The sequence below is a fragment of the Limulus polyphemus genome, unplaced genomic scaffold (assembly GCF_000517525.1).
Source record: "Limulus polyphemus unplaced genomic scaffold, Limulus_polyphemus-2.1.2 Scaffold522, whole genome shotgun sequence".
NCBI lineage: Eukaryota > Metazoa > Arthropoda > Merostomata > Xiphosura > Limulidae > Limulus > Limulus polyphemus.
Window position 1 is genome coordinate 175408 of NW_013666132.1, and position 24764 is coordinate 200171.

A 24764-nucleotide genomic window follows, 5' to 3' on the forward strand; every position below is an offset into this window, starting at 1 on the left:
TTTGCCATGTTCTGGGGGTGATGAATTTGATAGTAGATCAATTGTCTTGACTCAACTGGATTCTCCCAACAAAATGGATGCTACATTGTGAGGTTTTCTGTTTGATTTGCTCTCAGTTCGGAACATTGATGATCTCTGCATTTGCCTCTCATTGGAACACTCATCTACCAGCATTTTGTTCTCTGGTACCTCACCCTCGGCCATTGATGATAGATGCACTCAGTCAGGACTGGATGGGATTGCACCTCTATGCTTTCTCACTGATTTGTCTGTTACCCAGAGTTCTAGCTATGGTTTAGTCAACCCCTTGTTGTGTTCTGTTGGTAACACCGGATTGGTCAGTACCTTCAGGAGTGCCCACCTCTTGCACTTTCTCTTTGTCCATCTCTGTTGAGGCAATCGCAATTTATCATCGTACACCCAGCTATCCCAAAGTTCAAGCTTTATGCATGGTGGTTATATGGTCCTTTGCATGGCATTGGAGTTTAACTTCTAAGGACACCATGTATCTGTCTCAGTTTTTGTGAAGTCCCATGATGGACATTTATCAATGGAAATGGCACACATATCAACAATAGTGTCTCACGAGAAGATTGAACACGCTTCATCCATATGTTCCAACCACAGCTTGATTTTTGACCTGGATCTTTGATAAGAGTTTAGCATCTTCAACAGTTACCTTATGTAAGGTGGCTTTATCAACTACCTTTAGATACTCAGAGAGATGGAAATTATTTAAGTCACCTGTGCTCTTTAGCCCTCTGAACTCATTTTGGGGCCTTCATCTCAAAAGGCCATGTCAATTACCTAACTGGGATATTAAGGTGGTATTACATGCTCTGTCTTGACATCCATTTGAATCCTTAGCCTTATGGACCATGTTTCACCTTTCCCTTAAAGTTAATTTTTGGTTGCTGCTGTCCTGCAGACATTGCCAGTAGGAGTTGTTTGCAATGCATGTGCACAGGATGTTTTATCATTCTACTTACATATTTCTGTACATAGACAGATCCTTCTTACCTAAGACACTGGCAGCCAGTGAAGGGGATAAATCATTCTTACTGATTCATCTGGCTGCTATTTCTCACCTCTATGACTGCTTGGATCCCGATTGATTGTTATGTACAGTTAGGACCCTGAAATTTTATGTGGCTCACACTAACTCCTTTAGAGGTAATAAACACTACCATTGTAGCTATCTTAACATCTGCTAGATTATAAAGAGGAGTGAGTATTTTTATTGTTACTCTTGTTTCTTGTTTACTTTCCAGAGTCACTTACCTCTTTTTCACAGGATCCCACTGTGTGGCAAGTGTTGCCTAGACAAGTGTGCTTTATCAAACCAATTCTGCACTGGCAACCACTAACTCAGTATCCTTTATCTAGGTTGCAACAGGCTCTGTAGAAATGAGGTGTTCTATAAGACCACCTAGAGGCTGAGTGGGTGGTATTACTGTACTATGCTGGACTGCCACTCATGGACTATCATGAGTAAAGTATAAGGGGACCCTGCCCATCCCTGCCAATCATTGGATTAAAAAGATTGGGGTCAGTTTTCTTTTATAAATTTAGAGAAGTTGATTCCCCTATTGCACTGTTTCCAGAGCACTGTTCCTTAGGACTCCCCAATGTGCATTACCCTCTAGATTCTACTACTGGAGCTAGGGTGTCCTGGTTTCTAGTCATTGCGATGGTGGACAAAGTTTATTCCTCCAGAGTATTAGAGTGAATTTTTTCCACTCTTGGAAAAGAGGACAAAGTTGGGGACCCTCTTACCCGGGACCCTGGATGTTTACCCCCAGGTGTTGGTAGTAGCCTACTCGTAATACGTGGTCAGATTTGATGCTCAGCTATTTGTTTTGGTTAAGCATGGCCCTTCTTTTTGATCAATATTGATTCAGTACATTGTTCATGGAAGAGGGTCTATTGTCTCTTCATAATTCTGAATGCAGAGTGGTCCCATCCAGGGTCCTTGCTTTGTTCCACAGTTTGCCCTGTTTGTTCCACATCCTCCTCATAATTCCAGAAACAAGTGGAATTTACTTTGCCCACTCAGTTGGGGAGTGACAACGTGTGTTCATAATTCCAGACCAGATGAGTTCTCTTTCCTCAGATTGAGTATGGCATACAGGATCCCATCATTCCAAGACTGATATTGCCAAGGGTAATTAACTGGGTATAAATGACTGGAGCAAGTGAGAAAAAATCAGACCAGTGCTTAGATGGGCAAAGGAAGGAAATCCTAGCATTTGAGTAATAGCTGTAGTGTGAGAGGAGGTAAGTATTATTGGAAATACATTTTTGATTAAAAGAATCCTAACTTTCTTTTCATTGAGTTAGTTTTCACTCTATTTTATGATATTGTATTTCACCAAATGATTTTGTGAGCTTCATTTATCAGGCTTTAGAATTTTTTCCAATAGAAATGTAAGCCTGACCTATAATTTCATCTGCTAGCTGTTTCTCATAAGCCCCATTATATTTTCTTATTTCTTTTTTTTTAACTAAATCCTTTGCTTTCTTATAGTTCAGTACATGTTTCAACTTATCTTTCAATTCAAACTTCTTAAACTTGTGGTATTTATCCATGATTTTCTCTTTGTCCATTTGATGATCTCTCTGTTACCCTTTTTCTCTCTAGGAAAATACCTGTCTTGAATTAAAAGTAGTTAAAAAAAAATTTCCTGATTTGTCCCTTATCACATTTTGACTCATTATCCCATTAACTAATGATAAATCTTGTTCCAAAAGGCCTTGGAATTAGCTTTCTCAAAAGAGGAACTAAATTTCCATTTTTCTTGATCTCATCATGTAGCAAAACAGTAAATCTAATTATGCATGGTCATTTTTTCCAGAGTGTTTCTCCAGTTCAACTCTTAAAATCACATTCTAATTAATAATTAACAATAAAAGTAAAATGGCATCCATTCTGGTTGGTTCTCTTACATTTAGTAAAGAAAAAATTCTGAATCACTTCAAGAAAGCCTCCCACTCACTACATGACTCCACATAATCCCAGTAAGAGTGTCTAGATTCAGAGTATCCCATGATCATTGTATTGGTTTACTTATCAAAAACATGTTCTGATATAATTATACAATTTCTTTTTGACATGATATGTCTGATAGGTGACATATAAAAATTGCCTATTAAGAACTTTCAAACCTTTAAACCCTTGATTGTAACCCATATTAATCTTGTCTATTAATTTTGTCTTTAGTCCCAACCTGGCTAAAGCTCATATATACACACAAACACACACACACACATATATATATGTAAAGCCACTCCACCTTCCTCTTTATATGCTTCTTAACAAAGTAATTCTCTCGATAATATGTTACTTTTTTGTAGTAATTGGAAATTTTTATAGTTTAGAAAAGGTTTACCATTGGACATATCATAACTGTAGACCAGCATGCTTTTAGTACATGTAGTTAGTAGTATGGTAAGAAGTTTGTTGTTCAGAAAATACTTAGTCAAAATTATAATAGGTGATGCAAAAATACTCATATAATATGAGATATGCATTATTACATGTACTGAGTATGCAAACTACACTAAAATATAATTTAAGATTTGGTAGCTTTTCCTTAATTTTTCATAATAGTGTTAATTTGAATTACATTTAGTGTTAATCTTAGCAGGTATTTGTAAAACTTGAAGTTATAATTAAATTGTGTTAAATGTTTTGTGACAGAGCTGCAACAAAAACAGGGAGAAATTAGTGAAATAAAGTATGAAAAAAATGAAGGTGTTGAAGCACAAGAAAAAAATGTGGATAATCTAGAGGAAAAAGTAATAGAACTTCAAAATCATGAGGAAAAAAATGAAGCCTATGATGTCCAAGAGAAAGAAGAAGATGGTTTAAAAACTACAAAACTGAAAGATTCTTGTGTTGTTTCCAGTCCATTACCAAAGAGAAAACGTGGTCGTCCTCCTAAAAAGAAAACTGGTAGTTCTACTACAACTGCAAAAGTGACCAAATATATAAAAAACAGGGAGGAGATGATGCAGAAGAAACATGAAAGCATACAGAATAATTTGAGAACTGCTTCTGAAACTAAAGTTGATGAAAAAGTAGATCTTGAAGAAATGGAATCTGAACAGTTTATTAATGATGGACAGTGTGACATGAATACTGCAGATGAAGCTTTGACAGAAAAGAGCAGGTTGCAAATATCAGATCTGGAAAATAATCTCCAGCGTCAAAGACTTTCTCGTAGATGTAAAGATGATTCAAGAATTCACTTCTCCAGTAGTCCAGGTTAGTAAAAATATATTTCTTTGTGTATATAGCTTCATTAATTTTGTTTTTAGAGTTACATGCATAAATATATATATATATATGCAGATTTTGTTAAACAAGACCGATGTCTGTAGGTTTACTTTCTTCTTAGTCAATAAGCCGTCTTAACGTTGTTAGAACAATGGGTAAAAGTTGTAGATAGTGATGAGTTGGCCGACGCGTTTTGAATGTGTTCTGCATCCATTATCAAGGCTGAATGTTGTGTGAATTATGATTACTGTTGGTGGTTATTTATAGGTATGGGTAAGCAGGTGGTGGTATCTAGCTGTTTAACAAAATCTGCCTACAAGAAAATCTGTCACCAAAGTACACCAACATCCGAATATATATATATCAGGGTTGCTTGATTATGTTTAATTCGTTAAACATTTGAACATTTAACACATTGTAATTTGTATAATGGATCATATTTCAAGAAAACCATTTACCATATAGTGGTATTACTTTTGTTTTCTTTGAACTTATGCTGCATATATGTATATATATATATATATATACACACACACACACACACATATGTGTAGTAAATAATTCAATTTGAAACGTAACAGTATTGAGAGTAGAGCTGTGAAATTGGTAGTACATGTTCATTGATTAATTTATGGGCTCATTAATCAATTACGTTTGAGTAGTTGATTGGCACATCATGCCCTCGACAACCTGCAAAAGCAAATAAATAAAAAAAGACAGTAAGGTGCTTACCATCTTAACCTTTTCATACACTTTATTATTATAATGGTATTAATTTTCCTAGTTTTGTTTTTCTTAACTAATTTTTTAAAAACCCTTGAGTTCATATGATAGACCTCTTCTGAAGGTCAAATTTGTGAAAAATGTGTTTTGTACGTGAAAATAATATTTCTTCACATGTTCTATTTGGCAAATGAATCATTAATGTGGATGAAACACCACCACACAATTGTCATTGTTTATTTTTCAAATATGCAGTAATTCCACATTAATTTTCTGTAAACCAAATAAATAGACGATTAGATAGATAAAAACATGTTTTACTTTTATGATGAGGGTAGAAAATGTTTTTATTTGAAACATGTCACAATTGCAATTACAAATAATTAAGTAACTGGTTAGACTATTCACTTATATATGTGTTTGAATAGGATGAACATGTAAACATAAAAATGTAATTCATTGGGCCAAATTATTTTTTTATGTTGGTGGCCGACCCACAAAAAATGGCCAGGCTTGCAAATTGTTATTTGCAATTTGACCCCCCCTTTTTAACCTGCATGGTCATTTTGCTATGTAGTGTTTTCATTCTGCAAAGTTTTTAGTTTACAGAACATTACTTATCATCTTAGGATTGTCTTTTAAAGTATTTATAAATCAACAAACATTTTCCAAAACATATTGGCTGCTTATGCAATTGTTTACATGCATTGGCACTACGTTTCTGATAAATGTGTGAAAGGATTTTCACAGTGAATGTAACCATGTGAGCTGTTTCCCATCATACAGAGTAATGGCATTGCTGTTTTTCCACAGAAATAGCATAGTTTCATGCTGCAGTGTCACTAATACTACAAATTCTTGCATAATCAAGAACAGAATAAAGCAATTCGCAGTAAGTTCTACAAGGTAGGATGTGCATAACAAAATTGCAGCTGAAGGAAAAGTGTCAGCTAAGGATCTCACAATGGATGTTTGTATGTCCTCAATACATGGGGCTGGCATTTACCACCCAGATCTGCACGGTGCAATTTATCTGATCGGAGACTTTGAACCAAACTTAAAAGATGTTGCTTTTAAAGTCAGGCTCGAAGAACCAGCACAGTCTGAGGCTGCACAAGTAAACCTACCAAATGTGTTTGACAGATTGATGGGGTACAAGCAAAGAGCACTGATGGCCCAAGATTTACAGGTTGGTAACTTTAATTTTGAAATTAAAAAGATCAAGTATTTTCTTAGATATTTTGTACTTTTCAAAAGATTAGAAACACCAATACACGAAGAAGCATTTATCATGTGCAATAGCAGGGTGCATGTCTATGAGTATGCTTACATCGTCATCTCTAAGCAGTATGTTTTGTGGCATATTGCATATTTTTATTACATACAAAGGAAACCATTGGTTTGATGTTCATAAAAGTTAAAGCTGTGCTTTATGCTCTGACAGAAACAAATTAAATGCTGTTTAACCCTTCAAATGCGGTTGACATCATGTGATACAAGGATTTTGAGGGCAACTTTTTGAATGGCATGCTGCAAAAATTCATGAATCTTTGCAGTGACTGGTGTTCGTTGATCAGCTGACCAACAGCTAGTGAATATTAAAGGTGACTCACCTTGCATCTTTTTATCAGATTTGCTGACAAGAATAACTAAGCTCACTAATTAGAACAATGTTATTATTTCTGTAAGAGAATCAGGCAAGCAGGCTTCTTAATCTTCATTTAACCTAGTTTGCCCCTAAAGGATAGCTAAAGCTAGTAACTCTTGAGCACCATTGTGTTCAATCTGGGGAACTATGAAAAAACAACATAATTGTGAATTTTTTTTTTCTACACTAAACTGGACATCCCTAACTCTAGAACTATAAAAAAAAAGCCAGATCAAATTTTACTCTTTGAGTGCTTAAGAAGTCAAAATAATTAACTCTTCTCTGTAAATCACTTACCTAGCAAAACTTTAAACATCACTACAAAACAAAAATAAACACTACATCATTAAATATCAAGCCAACCCTCTTCAGTGGAGGGTTGTCTAACTAATCACATTTCCAAGTTAAATTAAAATACAATATAACAATTAAAACATTTGAAAATGAAACCCCTCAACAATGATAAATTTTACATCACAAGATATAATGCATTAATAATGATGACATATTAAATGAAAAACACTTTAACAATAACAGCATACATGAATAAAGATATTTTCTTATAGAAAGTCTAATAATAGACTTCCTATAATACAAAAAAACAAACAAACAAAGAAAAGAATATAAATTACAAAGTCTTTTAAACTAAAGTTATGTATATACATTGAGCTTACAATTTAAATGTGAACTATAACTTAAGTATATATACTCTCTGTATGAAAAATTGAATTTTCAAAATTACGAATACAAAATACGTATATAAACACTAATTTAAGTCCTCTAGTGCATCCATAGTCTAGTGGATAATTTCTATGGCTCTTTCAAGAGCCTTCCAAATTTTGTTTAGGTTCTCCATCCACCTGGCTGCCTGATTTTGGCAGTAGCACTTTACAGTCATTATCTGCAGCAATAATGTGTGTTTCTGTCATACCTCAGTTGGGGCATTTATGGAAAGCACTACCTTCTTCAGCAAGACTGGTTTAGCAACCAAGTGGTGTAACTAGATGCCTTGGTAGACACTGCTGCTACAGATGATTTTTCCCTCATCAACGTAGTCATAGTGATCTCCAATGGTGTAGTGGTAGTGGAGATGGCTGAAGGAGCAGCCATTTTGGAGTTAGCTTCTCTTTTCACTGATTTGAGTTATAGGAAGCTCCAACTCTGGTATTGAATCTTGTGATCCTACCAAGTTGTGCACACACACCATTTTGTTTATCTTTACCAACAAAGCACATTTTGACTGGGTACTTCCTTGACTCCCGGTGACGCTCTAACTTTCTTCTCTTCTTTTTTTATGTTTCATGGCTTTTTTGGTTATCTCCTTCACATTGGCATGGGTCATTTTTAATGGAGATTTAGGTGGCCAGGCAGCTTGCACTCTGCTGTCATGGGCTCCTCTGAACCCACTTTCTCTGGCTTATTTATAGCCAGCATTGCTTAGACAACCAACAATAAGATAATTGATGATGGTTTAGGGCACTGTAGTCTGGAGGGAAAGACTCACAATTGCTATCTCTAGAGTTAACATGTCATATACACTGTCCAGTAGTGTGTCTTTATCAATCAGCTCCAAAGACATAAAAGTAGGTCCAACCCCAGGTGTGGAAGGCAGTGCTGGAAACTCTAGTATTGCCAAAATCAAAAAGAAAAGACTCACCTGTAGATTTTTCATCTCAACAACAGAGAATACTAAAAACACCAATGTGTTCTACCTGTTTGCATGTGTAGATTTTTAACTTAAGACATTATTCATTCAAAGTTTTTGCCAGGACCCACAACTTGATATATCACTTGACCAGTTTCTTTGATAGATACTACCAAATGCTACATTTTGTTACCAACACTTATTCATCTATGGATAATTCCTTGTTAGAATGCTAGTGGGTTACAAAGAATGTCAGAAGAAGTTCTACGACTGGTCTAACTTTGAAGAGTTTATTGTGGTTAGGAGTAGTTCTAAAAAGAGCATTAGAATACTAAAGAGTATAGAAAAGAGGAAAGGTAGACCACTAGTCAGAAAGGACTAGTTTTCAGGCCCACAGCTATAGATACACCTAAGTAAACTAAAATTACAGTAACATCAGTTCATTTTCTAATTTTCCTTGGAGGCTTGTTTCTGTTGTGCCAATTTATAATTTGCATATTTATTTGCCTGACTTATAATTATGTGCAACATATCCATTGAAAAAAAAGTTTAAAAGACACTAACTGTCACCTCTTAGAAACATTGATATTTGAGGTTATGCTCCTCAGTAGCTTCCACCTCTTGTTCTAGGTATTGTTGCAGACAAGCGGCCTCTTCTGCACTGTCGAGGTACACGCTATACTTCATTCCGTTTTTACTTTCCTTAGGTGGTGGTTTCTGACCTGCTAAATCCTGATCTGTCCTTAAGGTAGAATCAAGAATAGCTGGTTCAGTATTTCTGGGCCAGTTGCCTTTGTAGGCAGTTGTAGTCAGAGGCCTCACAGCAGAAGCATCAATGTTACATATATTCTGTGTTGTGTATCATAAATTTTAAAAACAGTACATGTTTTACTGAAATGCCAAAATAAAGAAACAGACATACTGTATTTTGATCATCAACTACGCACTAAAACTATTGAACAGAAATTTGTGTGTATTCTACATGATGATTACTCACTTCCAGATGATGGTATTTATAACTTGCTTCTCTGCTGGCTCAAAATTATCTGTAATCGTGCCTTATTAACAAATAAATCACTTGCAATGTAGCAAAGTAATCCAAGTGAACCAAAGGCTGAAATTTTATATATTACAGTAATCCAAGTGTTCAGGCAAAAATTCATGTAAACTGTAGCTACAAGCAGGAACTAGTATGTATAAATATGGTACACAAATAACTTTGTACAGAGCCATTTCATATACGTTTTCATACTTTCAAAGTGCACTTGTATGTCAGTGAGTAAATCACATGCAAGCACTGTAGTGTAAACAAGCTGAGTGTTCCTTTCCTCAGTTCACTGTGTTTATGGCGTAGGGTCAGGTTGAGCTTGCTTGCTGCTGAGAGGAGAATAGTTAGGGTTTGTTGGAAACTGCCTAATGGCTCATGCTGTGTTTTATTGCTTGATCGTTTGTGGGTTACTGCTCCAGTTGGCAAAGTAAAAGCAAGAAAGAACAGATGTGAAAAGGATAAAAGTTGAAACTGTGAAAAGAAGTAATTTGGATTTTTCTGATCAACAGTGAAGGGGAAATAGTGGTCTTACTCATTCCATATTTTTTAACATTTCGTTTCATTGTACATGGATGATTTCTATACAGACAGAAATAAAGTGTGCTGTTAGGGTAGAGGAAATAAGAGATAAAGTATAGAATATTACCAAAAAGCAACTTCTGATATTGATTTAGGTCGGGTGCACAACTTAATTTTTAGTTCGGGCCAATTTGGAGTATAATTGAGACTTGGTGGGTAAAATATTTCTTCCTCCAAAAAATTTTTGAGCCTTTTGCATTTTCTATTAACTCTGAAGATTATTTAACAAAATTTATAAGTTTAATAACAGACAAAAATATTTCCCTTAAATTAGAAAAAACAAAAACTTTCAATTTTATAATTTTGTGTCACAGGCCGTACAAAATGAACTGACAGACCAGATTTGGCTCATGGGTCATTTTTTGTGCACCTATGATTTAGGTGGTTCTAGTGGTTATTGCAAATGAAATACTAAAACTGTAAGATCAAAAGAAATATTTTTATTCTTATCATGATAATCACCTTTAACTCAGTAAAGCTTTTGGAAATTCACATAAAACTTTTAAGTTGAAATACTTTCTTAAAAATTCTTTTTTTTACTTTTTGTATATAACAAATTGTTAATGTTTAGAATTGGTAAATCCAGTGTTTAGTTCCAGAGTTCTAAGCTAGGTGAAATTGACTGATATTAGGGTGACATCGGGACAAAATCTGTTTGTGCACTGTTAATAAGCTTTACAACTTATGGTGTCATGTGACGATGTTGCTATACTATGTGACCAGTTTGAATCACAATGTTAAAAAAGATTAAATTTCTTTTAGGTGTAAAGACATATTGAAAACACATACTGACATTTATTTTGAAAAAATTTTGAAACTAAAATATAAATGACTGAAAATTCTGTAAAAACTCACTATATGAAAAATATTTCACACATTTTCAACCTAAAATGAAAATGATTCTTGAATTGGTTCATAGTTTATGCTTCATCACACCCACCATGTTGGACATTTATTGATGCCTTTATTATGATGCACCAGAATAAGTTTGCACTTACAAATACTCGGTGTCATTCATGACCAGGGAACCCCATGAGACCTGATCTCAAGATGAATTTGATAAATCAGGGTCAAACTCCCATTACTGAATTTTCTCATCATATTTAATAAGCAAAACAAGAATTGGTATGGTTTGCCCACCTTATGTTACCACCTTTAATTTCAATATTGTTTAAGTAAATCGTTTCACCCAGTGCTACAGCATGTTGTGTCAGAGCAACTTTTGATGAATATCAATTCACAGTTCACCAATGGCAGAACTAGATGCCATTAATTTGAAACTCCAGATTTATTTCATGAGGAACTTCTTGCTGTAGCATAGCTACTCAACAACTTAAATTATGAACGTTTTTTGAATTATCGTACTTGGCATAAAAATGATCTTTCTTACATTTTCACTGTAATGGCAATGTATTCCTTGTTTTGCATGTTATCTATACATACATAATTTGTGGCTGTCCATTAGTGCATAAATGGTGTTTCTTCTAATGTGAATGTAGGAATTGTATCTCAATGGTACATTAAGAAGTAACAGTTTATTGCAAAACTTTAAAGATAAATGAAATTTAAATCAGTACTTACCTATAAATGTCCATTACTCTTCTTATAGATGTGAATTACTCATATTATGGCATTTGTAAATGAATAACTCTGTAATCATATACAACATATTGCACCTAATAATTTTGTGTTTTGGCAGAACCTTATAATTCAACAAAGAAATAGATTGCAGAAAAATAGATAAATTGAATTTTTTAAAGAATTGTGAAGTGTATTATTATGTTTCTTGTTGTATCACATCTTCAGTAATATTATTTTTAGAAATGGTGATACAAAACCATTTTAATGTAAAACAAAAACAAGAGTGAATCCTCAATAGCCATGTCACTTGAAATTCTTTTAGGCAGGATTAGAGTAAATTAAGCTATGAAACCTTGGGCATGGTCAAACACATCAGTCTAAAGGGTCTGGCATCCTGAGTCCAAAACTGTAATTATACCTCAAATCAGTCAAGAGATGACAGAGCTATGAGCTAAAAGTTTGTACTTGAAAAAAAAAAACTTGGAACCATTCTATGAGCCACTATTCCATGGCTAAAAAAGGGATTGTAATTAAATCTTTTAGTTATATAGTTTTTCATTAAAGTTAGTCTTATGAATGATATGATTAGATAGAATTAAGAGTAAAACCGTTCTTATTTAAGACCAATCTCTTAAATGAAACAAAATCACCCTATAGGCATTTTGAATTTATCAAATGTATGCTTCAGGGCCAAACAGAGCCTTTGCTTGAGTGTGTTAAGGGATGTTTTCCAACATTCTTAATGTAAAATGTAAAAGTTAAATTTAGAAAACTGAATTAAATAAGATTAAATATTCATTCTCATCCTTCATTTTGTTTACAGACAATAGAAAATTACCTGCCAAGCAGCAACCTGAAGAAGATAACACTTTTTTGTCTGAAGATGAAGAGGACCAAGCTTATGATTCTGATTCTGATCCAGCTTGGATGCCAGGAACAAAGGTTTGAATGGGTCTTGCTAATTCAGTTTTTATTATATATACCTGTATGTCTTAATTTCTGCCAGATTTCTCCCTATCTCAGATCTCGAACTTGATTTGGGTTTTATAAAATCTAGAGGCAGAAATTTGATATTAAATTTTAAGAATGCCTTGGTTTGCACTACAAATTAATATTTGACTAGTCTAGTCAACAATATTACTCCTTTTCAGACATATCCCAAGTAGTAACCTCAGATAGCAGATGATAGTGTGAAAGGTTCCTCTTTGGTTTCAGTTACTGAAGTACCAAGCTATCTTGTTCACATGATGGGTTATGGCATTGACACAAGTAGCTTTTGTGGAGTCCTCAAAGTGTGATGTCCAATTTTGATTGGATCTCTTATCTAGCCAAGCTAATCCATAATATCTATAGTTTATTATTCTTAATAGTCAGTGTGACAGTAGGCATCAGGACAAAGTATGATCTAATTACAAGGTGGTACGAGTGGGTCTAGTATCACCATATTATATCACTAAGTATTATATTTGCCAGGCTTAGAATATTTCTGTTTGCTGTAACCTGACTGACCTTCTGAAATTGGGGCCGACCGAGAGATTTTTCTAATATTATGACCTAGGAAATTTAGATTTTCACCAATTTCTGCCAATACACCAACCCATCTAACAAAATTTTTATTGCCATATTATGGTTAGAAAATTGGTAGATACACACGAGTGTTTTAATTTAAGTATAGCTTGAGTAATTGTGCAAATCATATGATATATATTTAAGTTAAACTGTCATAAATTGGTGATTGTTGTATTATTGTGTCATGTTTACGAACCTTCTAAATTTTTCTTGTGTGTCAACACATTATAATATCTTGTAGTGTGTTGAAAGTTCTATGCCTCAGTTGCTGTTTATAAATACATGTCCAATATGTAGTTCAAGTAAGACAAAGCTAGTGAGAGATATAGTCAAATAGATCTAGACTGTGTGTTTGTAAGTTTAGCTGTAACGAGTCTATTGAAGCCACTGTAAGCAGTATGATCTGATGAAGAGTGCTAACTCAAAATGTCATCCTTCTTTAAATAAAAATATAACAAAACTTGGTGAATGTTCAGCCTATTTTTTAATTTCAATGCATTGAAGTTTGACAACATGGATTATCTCGTCTCCAAAACCCTTTACGCTCAACTAATAAATACGCAATCTAGAAGGGAGGGTTTACAATTGACAAGCATACATCAGCAATATGGTGAACACAAGTTTGTTCAGTGTATCCGTCTAAGATTGAGGATTAGGATGAAAAACAAATTAATTATAATTGGAAACTTATCCAGGTGAAGTACTTGTAGATTTACTTGGTGAATGAGATGAAACAGAAAAACAAACTGTAAAGTTGTCAGCAACGGTCAGTTCATCTCCGTTGAATGAGGTAAATATCAACCAGCAAGTGCATGTTACAAAAGAATTTGACATTTCTCTAATTCTCTTCATAGAATAAATGTTAATAGTATTTGTATTCATGTTTTAACGTGTTATGTTTAGGTAATCATGGAACTAGTATTGTTTCAGAAATTTAAAAAGAAAAAAAACCTACCCACATTTTAAAGTTACAGCAAGCAAAACTATTTTTAAGCCTGACTGCATCTAGCAGTCCTCATTTACTTCTGTCAGAAATCTACCTTCCACCACATGTAACATAGTTGTATAGAACAACAGCCAAAATGGAAGCAAATGATAAATTCTATTAGGAAATTGAAGATGATGTCTTTCCACAATGTATAATATTCAAAATGTGTCAAGACAATTGTATGTTCTCATAAGGCACATGAAATGTGCACTTAGTGATGTATCAAGTTTTGAAGTTTTAGTAAGATGTAATTTCTTTTTGACCATAGAAATTGTTTGGGGAAGTATATTTATTACTTTCAAAGTATTGATGGTTACCATGTATTTCTTCAGTTCATGCATTGGCTATATTTTGTTTTGTAATCTCATGTTCTCTATGGTAGATATGGGTTTAATCTATTTCAACCATCAAACGAGTCATAGTTCTGTTAATTTCTACAGCTGTAGCCATGGCAAACTGTGTAAGGACTATTTGTTGTCATATTTAACTAAACATTCTCATGAAAGTTTGCTGCCATTAGTAGCAATAAAATGTATGCTGTAATTTCTGCATATTGCTTGCTGTTTATGGTACAGAACAGGTTTTTAATTACAAATAGTAGCATTTAAAAAAATCTAACAGTAATTATGTAGCTGTTACATGTAATTAACGTTATGTAAGGTACAACTTGCAGATCCAATTGTTGAGTTACAGTTAGTTGTCAGTTAAATATAACTCCGAGTTGATGTACATAACTAACAGATAAGAAACAAGTGAAGTATACATATGGTTTGTAAATTACTAACTTAACAGGAGTTGTGCCATTTTAATATAATAGTTTATAATATTTTCATGAAATACTCCTTTATTGAATATTCTTATTTCTCATGTGAGCAGATCTGATCTAAATTATACCAGCATACCACTAACCGAGATCATCCTTTTATTGAATACAGCATTGGCAACCTTATTTCATTTTTATTGATATTTTAGTTCATTTGCCTGTCATTATAGCATTTTGAATCCTCTTTTCTAGTTTTGCTTTAATTCAAACTTTGATTATATATTTTATAGACTATATTTCCTCTAATATGCTTCACTTGACTCTCAGGATTGTTGAAACTGATGAAAGAGACTGATGTCTCTTCCCATTGATCTGCATCACTTTTTTTTTTACTCATCTTTTTTTAATATTTCTTTTGATGCTGCTGAGAACTTTTTTTTTATCTTTCCTACTTATAATTTAACAAGTTTGAATTTATATGTTTGTTCTTGTTTGGAGCTCGAAACTGATTTTGAACTTTGCAGATTCTTTTCAGACCATTTTATCTTGTCCATTTAAAGTTTGATATATTAATAACTTTATGGTTAATCATCTGTCCACATTGTTGGACCACTGGACCAACCCAGTATCCCCAAGAAATTTGGCAAGCCTTTAGTATACATTTTATGTCTATTGTATACAAAAAAAAAAGCTGATTTTTCAATAAAGTATTTTTGATAAAGATATGTCTGTGAATTTATAAAGCCTTACTGAGTCAGTATTAAGAATAAAAGTATTTTTTTTTTTGTTAACTTATAGTTTTCATATTTCATTCACATAACCTTTAGACTCTCCTTAGTGAATATCAAAAGTGTTTGTTTGGTACAACAGTATGTTTTCTCTACCCTAACACTAACTGTAGTAAAATCATCAAGTACAGTGAAAAATAAATTGAATAATATGAAATAAAATCAGTAATACCTTTTCTATTTCTAATTATGGTAACAGACAATTAGAATTATTTTCCCGAACAGCCTCAACTTTCTAACTTTTTCACATTTACCTGCTTTTAATTTTGTTGCTTTACAATGCCCTATTTAAGTACATTACAGGCAGATAACCACAGCAGTAGAACTTAGTGTAAACAACTGATCAGATTACAGTCACATGACACAGTTAGCTCAAGCTGGTATCTTGAATATTTTTATTTAATGTTTTTCATTTTTTTATGTAATCTAACAAGTTTCTAATTTTTAAATTTTACTAACTTTTGTTAATAAAGTGTACAACAATAAATGAAAGACAAATAGCAAGAAGATCAGAGGCTCTAGGTTTATATTCTGTCTTGTTTGTATCTATAGTGTTTTAATTAGTTAGAAAATCAAGTAAGGATAGAAATAAAGTTTAAAATGGGCAATTTGAAGCACCTACACATCACTTGGTAAACAGTAAACTTAACTAATTATATCTAATTTGATGATAATTTTATTGTATTTGGTGAACATATTAAAAAAAAACATTGTGTTCACAAACACTGCAACTCATTAAAACCATATTATATTTATTAAAAAGTAAAAACACAAATAAACATCAATAAGATACCTTTATTAATTTTAAACAATCTCTAGTCATGTGACTTCTTTGTTTCATACTGTAAGTATATTCATATGTCTAGATAAATGTCCCTGATGATGACAAAACCTACTCCAAACATTGTAAATTTATGACTCTGTTAAACTTCTAATAAGGCTGCTTTTGTTACATATTCAACCTGTCTCTAAGCTATACGAGTTTACCTTATCTCAAGTTATCTGATGTCTTCTCATTAAAGAAAGCTTCTGAACTTCCGTATCTTTCAAATATAATTTAACATACAACTACTTGCACAGTTCACAAATGAATGGAACTGAAAGGAATGTGTACAGAAACTAAAAAACAAAACAAATTGAACCTATATATTTTTTCGGCTACTAAATGTAGTCTAATTCTTGCTCTATCTAGTCATATTTAAACTTTTTTCTTTTTATAGCTGTGTTTCTTTAGTAACTAATCACACCACTTGTCACAGTAGTGAGGTTTAAATCAAGACCTGTTCAAAAACACATGAAAATGAAGAAATGGATAATATATTCTCAAAGGTTGATGGGCTTTTGTAAAACTATTTATTCTGTAAGATGGGCAGAAAATATCTAAAACAAATCTAGAAGTTGATTGTTTTGTTTACAGCCAGTACTCTTTGCAGGTATGCATAAATGAAAATATGAACTATTTTGTTATTAATTACACTAAATAAATGTCAGAAAATGTTAACTATTAGTTCTAAAATATATTTGAGTTAAAGTTCTTGAGACATGGTTAAAAATAACATATAAATTTACTTTAAAATTTGTGTCTTTTAAAAATTTTATGAAGTGACAAAAAAATGAAAAGCCATAGGAAACCCTGTGTTCACATTTAAGGCACATTTAGTAGTAAGCTAATTGTTTAATCCTAAACTTTGTATACAAAGATGTATCAAATAGCCAATGCAACTGCTTAACATTTAAAAACAGTAAAGGATTTATTCACTTATCAATCACCTGTTGCAACAGTACTGCATACATTTTTCTATATTTATTATTCCAGACAAATTCATTATTGATTTACATGTTTATGACACTGATAGGGCCTTAAGCATTGTATCTATAACTATGAAGTTATTCAAATGCTTTTTAACCAACCAAGAGATATGAATAATCATAACAAGAACTTAGTCAAAGTGAAATCCTAGTATTTAGCAGCTTACATTTAAGTAAAAGAACCTAGAAATCAGAATAACATCAATTTATTTTGCAAAATAAAATGCCCACCAGTGGCACTGCAATATGTCTGTGGACTTACAATGCTAGAAACTAGGTTTTGATACCCGTGGTGGGCAGAGCACAGATAGCTATTGTGTTGCACAACTGCAAGCAAGCAAAATCAAACTTTTGATAGTTATAATGTTATCTTACAAAGTTTCAAAACTGCTAGAGAATAAGAATAAAACTAGGAAGCCTATTTAGGTAATTTTATGTTATTGTGTTAGCAAGTAACAACAGTGTACAACAACAATCATTTTACAGTAATGATATGATACCATTGAAATTTTGAAAGGTAAACTGTGTAACTGTAACCAAATTTTCAATATTTTTTATATGAAAGAAGAGACATCTTCTATTAATATAGTATTTTGGTTAATCAGTGGTGATCAAATAGTTCTAAATAAGTCAAATGAAGTTAAAGTAATGTTAATATACCCTTTAAATTATTAGCTTAGTCAGATTTTAATCTAACAGTTTCAAAGCTTATATCTTTACATATAGTAATGTGATTGATATGAAAATGAAAAGAGATACAAAAATTCAGAAGTACTACTGACTTTTCTACATCAGTAAGAGCTTTTATCTTGTGTGTCACTGCTATGCAATTTCCTGCATAAGCCTTGAACAAAGTCTCTCCCCTATATCTATGTGTATTGAGCCAACCTATGACATAATTGCTATAATGCAGTAGGAGGGTGACATGACCACCATGTGTGGTAATCCACCTGAGCAATAGCACATGATCATAGGATTATTCTTTCCTCGACATATCAAATGTGTTTTTACCTGTGCTTTTTGAGTTTATAGTTGATTTAATTGACTGCCTTTCTTTCTTTAGTGCTATGCTGTTTTTGTCTTTGTTGCATTTTTGTTCCATCCACATTAATGCAACTTTGTTTTCTCTTATCATCACACTTCAATTTTAGGTTTCTTTCAACAACGAATGTCATATAAAATATTTTTAAAAATCTCCAGAGGCCCAGACATTCCATTCAAGACATTTTCTCCAACTGACTCAATGGCTGTATTTAACCAAAGTAGAAGTTGCATATGCATTCCCTCATTTCAATTATTATATGGTTTTCTGGTTTCTCCTGGCTCTGTCTTGACAGGAATGGATGATTGCTACCTTCACTCTTCTTCTAGAGGCTTCCTGCCTGGGCTTGCTGATCTTACTTTCCAACTCATTATAATATAGTTATTATTCAGACAAAACACAATTTTTATAGCTATCAATATTATTTGTTTATGGAGCCAAAAAGAAGAAAATCAAACACACTGATCACACTCATGTGTCACATCCTCTCTTTCACAAATTACCAACAGTTCTCTCTCTGATGTTTAATACTATTTATAACCAATAGAAAGCCAAAGTTTTAATCTGTCAAATTATGTATTATATTACATTGTTTTCTGTACAGAGAATTGTCTATCTTGCTTCCAGTTCAAACTTTATTCTCATGGGAAACACATTGATGAGCTTAGCTGAACTTTTAAAATATCTTATTTTAGAAGTAAATACCTCATTGAAATTAATTTTAGTCCTAAGAATTTAAATTATCTTTTAATTTATCCTTTTCAGATTTAATATCAGAGGATGTAAAAATAGCATTTCAGATATATGGAGTAATATACTCTAAAAGTGACAGTTTAAATGACAAATATATGATAAAAACCATGTTAAAAGCAAGTTCTGTTTTTTCCTCCACATCCCTCTTAATTTGCTTATTTTGGATTCAAAATCAGTGGCATGTAAAAAACACCATTTCACATTCATCTTTTATATCCCACAAGTCACTACCCAAGAGGCATTTCATTCAATACCAGGCTGTTCACCCAGTGAAGTGACATTGCTGTCATTGATATATTTACACAATATTTTTGTGGTCAGAGCAGGCATTATCTAAAGTATCTAAAAGGAAAATAACTTGGTGGTTTTCTGACTTTAGGCTTATGTGAAAAATGAACAGAATCAAACCCAATCCTATATTAAAATAATAAAGTAGAAAAGGAATGGTATGCCTGCATACCATAGTAGATTGATGCTTATGAAATTTTTGTAATAACAGCAATGAGGCATTTTCATTTTAGACCATTAGCTGCATGTTTCTTAGTATAAATAATGGGCTTGTTGTAGCCATATGATTACGAAAATTTACATTTTGCAACTGGAAAAAGTTTGAATTCTGTTCTGTATGGCTGCTACGAACCCTAATGTTTTTAGCTCTGGTTTTTCAGTGAACAACCCCCCTAATTTTTTTTTCTCTGTTCTACAACAGACCTTGACAAATCTCGGGTGCCAGGTCACCAAGGTGACTAAAACTTTTATCATGATGCCTAGTACTTTCTCCAATTTTATTTGTGCATAGGCTGTGCTAAACAAAACTCAAATCTAGGACAGTTCTGATCCTTGGAAGTCTGGAACTATTTTCGTGTTCTCGGAGTCCTAAATCAAACTTTGCTTCTAGGATTTTAATGGTGGATTCAGCACTTCTTCATGTTTTTTAGGAATAAAGCACTGTGGTTGCACAACAAGTTACTAATTTCTTTCACTCAGTTGAATCAATCAGTGCATGTGTTTAGACTCAGATGGGAACAAAAGGCAGTTGGTTCAGGCAGTACTTGTTGTTGATATAATGTGATCTTCAGCATTCACTCGTTGCTGTGAAAGTAAATAAATATAGACTGTGTTGGTCCAGGGAAAGCAAATAATTGTGGATAGCAGAAACAGTGGATAATTGATGCACTGGTGTATCTCACTAGTTAGCCCATTGTTTAGTCTAAATAAAATATTTCAATATATTTAAGTTATTTGTGTTAAATTATTTTTTTACTGTCATTTAATCACATTATCATGAAAAATTACAAATGTCGTCATTATCATAATTATAAAAGCCAAGTGTTGTTCAGTCAATCAGTCACGCTCAATTTCTTCGCATATCATGAGTTACACAAGTCCAATTCCACTTTTTGTACTATAACACTTTTTTTTGATTGCCTGTTCCCATTTTAGTTGAATTAAATCATAACATAGGCATAAATAGCTCCTAAATTTCTGCACTTTTTCTGCTATAGACACAGAAGTGTGTTCACACCATATCAATGCCTGTGAAAAATAGGTCAAAAATTAGTGCAAACCTATGCTTGGGAATTATTATGAAAAAGCCTTTGTTAAAATATACTGAAGATACCAATTATCTGTATGGAAGAGGACAATGTGTAACTGGGCAATACCTCAACACAACCTGAACATGCATCTGTGCTTAAAGGATGCCAGCCATGTAGGATAGAACAGCTGATAACAACTGAAGGTGAATGAAATATTTTAGAAAAATAAAAGAAGCAAGGCTAGGCTTAATCCGGCCAACTTACAATTTGAGCACATGCCACATCCTGCATGCAAAAACCTTGGATATCATGCAACTTCTGAACTTTTGCAACCAAAATTAATTTCTGAATGATAATTCCTCCATAACACATAAATTATTGTCTAGAATTGTAATGGCACAATTATTTTGAGAAAATCTGGGGAAAAGAAAAAACACATATAATTGTGGATAATGGAGGTGCAGATAATCAAGGAACCAGTGTAGTCCCTATTTCCTGGTACAAACAGTAGTGAAGTTAAATTAGGAACACCTGGCTCCTGAGTTTTTTGGCTGGCTTCTAGATCTGAAAATATTTGTTGAGGCCTGTTCTAAGACCTTTTCCACTCTACAGAAGAACATCTCTTTTTCTCTGAATCCCACAACCAAATTCTGAAAACTGTACAATCCAAAATTTTAATTTACTTATTTTCATATGTACTTCTCTTTTACCCATCAGCCCTACTTTGTGGCGTCTTAATTTTGTTAACTAGTAGTGTGAAAAAGTGGTACTTTTGTGTATGAAAAACAAAAGATAAACATTTATACATATGTGTATAATTTACAGAAAAGTATAGTAGTTTAGATGATGAATTCTCAAACAGGTAACTTAACTGTTAGCTCATTATTTATGTATGTGTTGATACTTAAGAAGCTGAACAATATTACTATAATGGACACAGTGTGTATGTCAGTATCTATGTATGTAATGAAAACTCCTGTGCCATTTATTAGGGCAGTGTTACTGCTAGTAACAATAATAATAATATATATACTGGTTTAATTTTGTTAACGGTGTTGGGCATTTAACCTGTCAAAAAACAGTTGGTCAGTTGACTGGTGAAAAGTGGTGAAATTTTTTTAATGTTTTATTATATATGTTTTTTTATCTTACATGCATATATTGAATTTTATATAAATGTAAATTAATGGAAAATAAAAAGGAACCATTTGATGGTTCTCTCCAGTCTTTGAGTGAAAACACTAATTTTCTCATTGCAACAATTTTGTACTCAAAAAATATTTTAGAATTGATATTTTATCATTTTCTAACACTTCTTTAGTGTAAAAATGTTCAAGCACATTCTTTCCCAGCTCCATGGTGTTTTTTTTATAAATAAAGCACTTACTGATTTTTTTAAAATGTCTCTGCCGATCCCAAAGCATAGGTCTTATCACTAAAAAGTTTTCATCACTTAAGAATAAAATTAACGAAATTTTTTTTGTATCCTGACATTCCTCTTCAGACAATTTATTGTTACAGGCCTCCATGCACATAACATGCTTTGAGGTCATAGAAGGAGGACAACTGCTCATCAAGAAAAGTGTTGAAAATAGTTTCAAGCAAAATTTAAGATTACTTATTCTCTGAACAGGTATAGGTGAACAAATGTTTCGAGGCATCATTTCATGAGAAATGTTGGAATAGTTTAGATACACAAAACATGCAATAAAAACTATTTACTTATATACACCTTCAACAACTAAATTATAAATCTTCAAAAGTATTTGAGAAACATCCCTAGTTGTTAAAAAAACACAAAGAAAATTACAAGTCATACAACCAATTGACTGACTGACACTGTTAAACGCTTCTAGCCGTGTAACAGACTTACTATAGTTTTAAGCGCACCAAATAGAACAATAGCACAGGGACTGTGTACTAGTGCTAACATTTTCTATAACAAATATCACTTGAAAGAAGAGCTATTTGATGTACATCAGGTAATACTGATAGGGATGTCTTTTTGAAATATATCTGTCCACTTGCTCACTCCTATACTGAGTAGATGTGGTCAAATAAAACAATGAAGGGGTGTGGTGTTCTTGATCTACATCACTGTGTTACAAGATCTGGAAACTGTGAGTAGTATGGGGTATGCCAACATAGGGTGAGCCTTGAGAGAAGCTTCACTATCTATGTTAGAAGACAATCTATGCTCTTTTTGCAAGGAATTTATAATACATATTGTAAATTAAATCAAGTTTGCATTCATCAAGCATTTAATACGTAGCATACTGTTATGGTGCACAGCCACACTGATGAGATACATACTGGATATCAACACAAATGAATGAATGATGCAGAAGGTTATGTCACCTTGTATGAAAAAAAAGTGCATGAACAAGTGGAAAAATATTTAAGAAAAAATTGGAAGTGTAGGAATGGGTGCAACAAAAAGTGAGGAAACAAAGTAGAAATAGGCATGTTATAATTAAACTTCCTATGTACAACCTTTCAATTGAGTGTGTCTAACATTTGGTCCATGCCTACTTTGTTTTTCTATGCTCATGATATTATACAACATATGGATACATACAAAAGTGTGTCTATGATTCTTCTACTTTTGTATCGACACTAACAAATCCATGATGTTAATAGACAGAAGCTTCTTAGGATTTTTAGCTGCTGCATAGCAGCTCATAGAATAGCTGTGAGTTTTTGTTTTGTTGTTTCTTTAAGTACGAGCTTTTAGCTCGTAACTACATCATCTCTTGACTGATTTCAGATCTAAATACAGTTTTGTACTCAGGAGGTCAAACCCTTTTGATTGAATCGGGTATATGTGTGCCCCTCGCTTGGTAGTGCTGGTGCACAAAAATATAGCTAATAAAAAGGAAAAAAGGTCTCGTAGATTAACTTACTCTAATCCTGCCTAAAGGAATTTCAAGTGCCGTGGCTGTTGAGGATTCCCTATTGTTTGTCTTTGTATTTTAATCCACCTATATAGCTAATGTATGAAATCCTGTTGTCTTCTCATGGAATTGCAAAAGGAGGGACAAGTTGTAAAGAAAGAAAAACATACAAGTGATCGGTCTACATGAGTATCTGATTCTTCTAGTGTTGCATAAGCAGACTTTACAGTACATGTATTGCTTCCGATAATTCCATTCATAGAAACCTCTGGTCATTGTATGATAAGCTTAACTAAGTTTGATAAGTTTAGTCCACCTGGCTTATTGTATACAGGATATAAAGAATATACAAAGTACGCATGGACTGGATGTTGAATACACCCTTGTAAGGTTGTACAGAGGAAATTTTATTGCATCATGCCAATTCCTACCTTTTTTTCTCACTTTTTGGTGCATCCATTCTTGCATTTTCAGTTTTTTAAAAACATTTTTTCTACTTGTTCTGTTAAAACAAATATGCAGGCAGGATAACTCAATTTTCTAATCATGTAATGGTTATTCATTTGATAAATATCTAAATAGTTATCTAATCATTAATTAGTAAATCAGAGTATTTCAGTAAACATTTTTCATACATGAAAGAAAATCTACTTTTTGAGAAAACCAAAATTTGGAATTGAGAAGTCTGAGGTGATTATCTACTAAAGTGCAAAATAAAAATATTTTTTGAAACAGTACACACCTCTTCACACAGTTAAGCTATCTTTCCTTGTGTGTCTGTCTTTGAGATTTTCATGCCACTAGTCTTTAGGAAACTCCCACTTAATCTGATGAGGTTTCTTGTGAATTGCACTGCTGTGTAATGATGTTATTATACAGCAAAAGCCCTCCACCAATATGAGGATGACACACCTCCTTGCATTATGCTTATGCACTTGATTCTTTTCTTCGGCACCGATTACATCAGACATGTTTTTTCTTTTTCAGTTTAGTGAGATTTGCAAAGTGTAAAGGAGTTAATATACTTCTTTATTTTCTAAAAAATTTAACTTGCAAATTCAAGTAACACCTTTTACTACTTGTAATGTATGAACTGTGGCTTATGGAGATGCTTTGA

General features: G+C 33.0%; 1 protein-coding gene across 4 annotated transcripts in view; it reads left to right on the forward strand.

Annotated features, from left to right (window-relative positions):
- LOC106458845 overlaps positions 1-24764 on the forward strand; it is a 129401-nt gene that overhangs the window by 30081 nt on the left and 74556 nt on the right. For all 4 annotated transcript variants that reach the window (XM_013918399.2, XM_022385195.1, XM_022385194.1 and 1 more), the window contains 2 exons: positions 3701-4267; positions 12327-12445. In XM_013918399.2, the coding sequence (XP_013773853.1) occupies positions 3701-4267; positions 12327-12445 (686 nt within the window). The remainder of the gene's footprint in view (positions 1-3700; positions 4268-12326; positions 12446-24764) is intronic.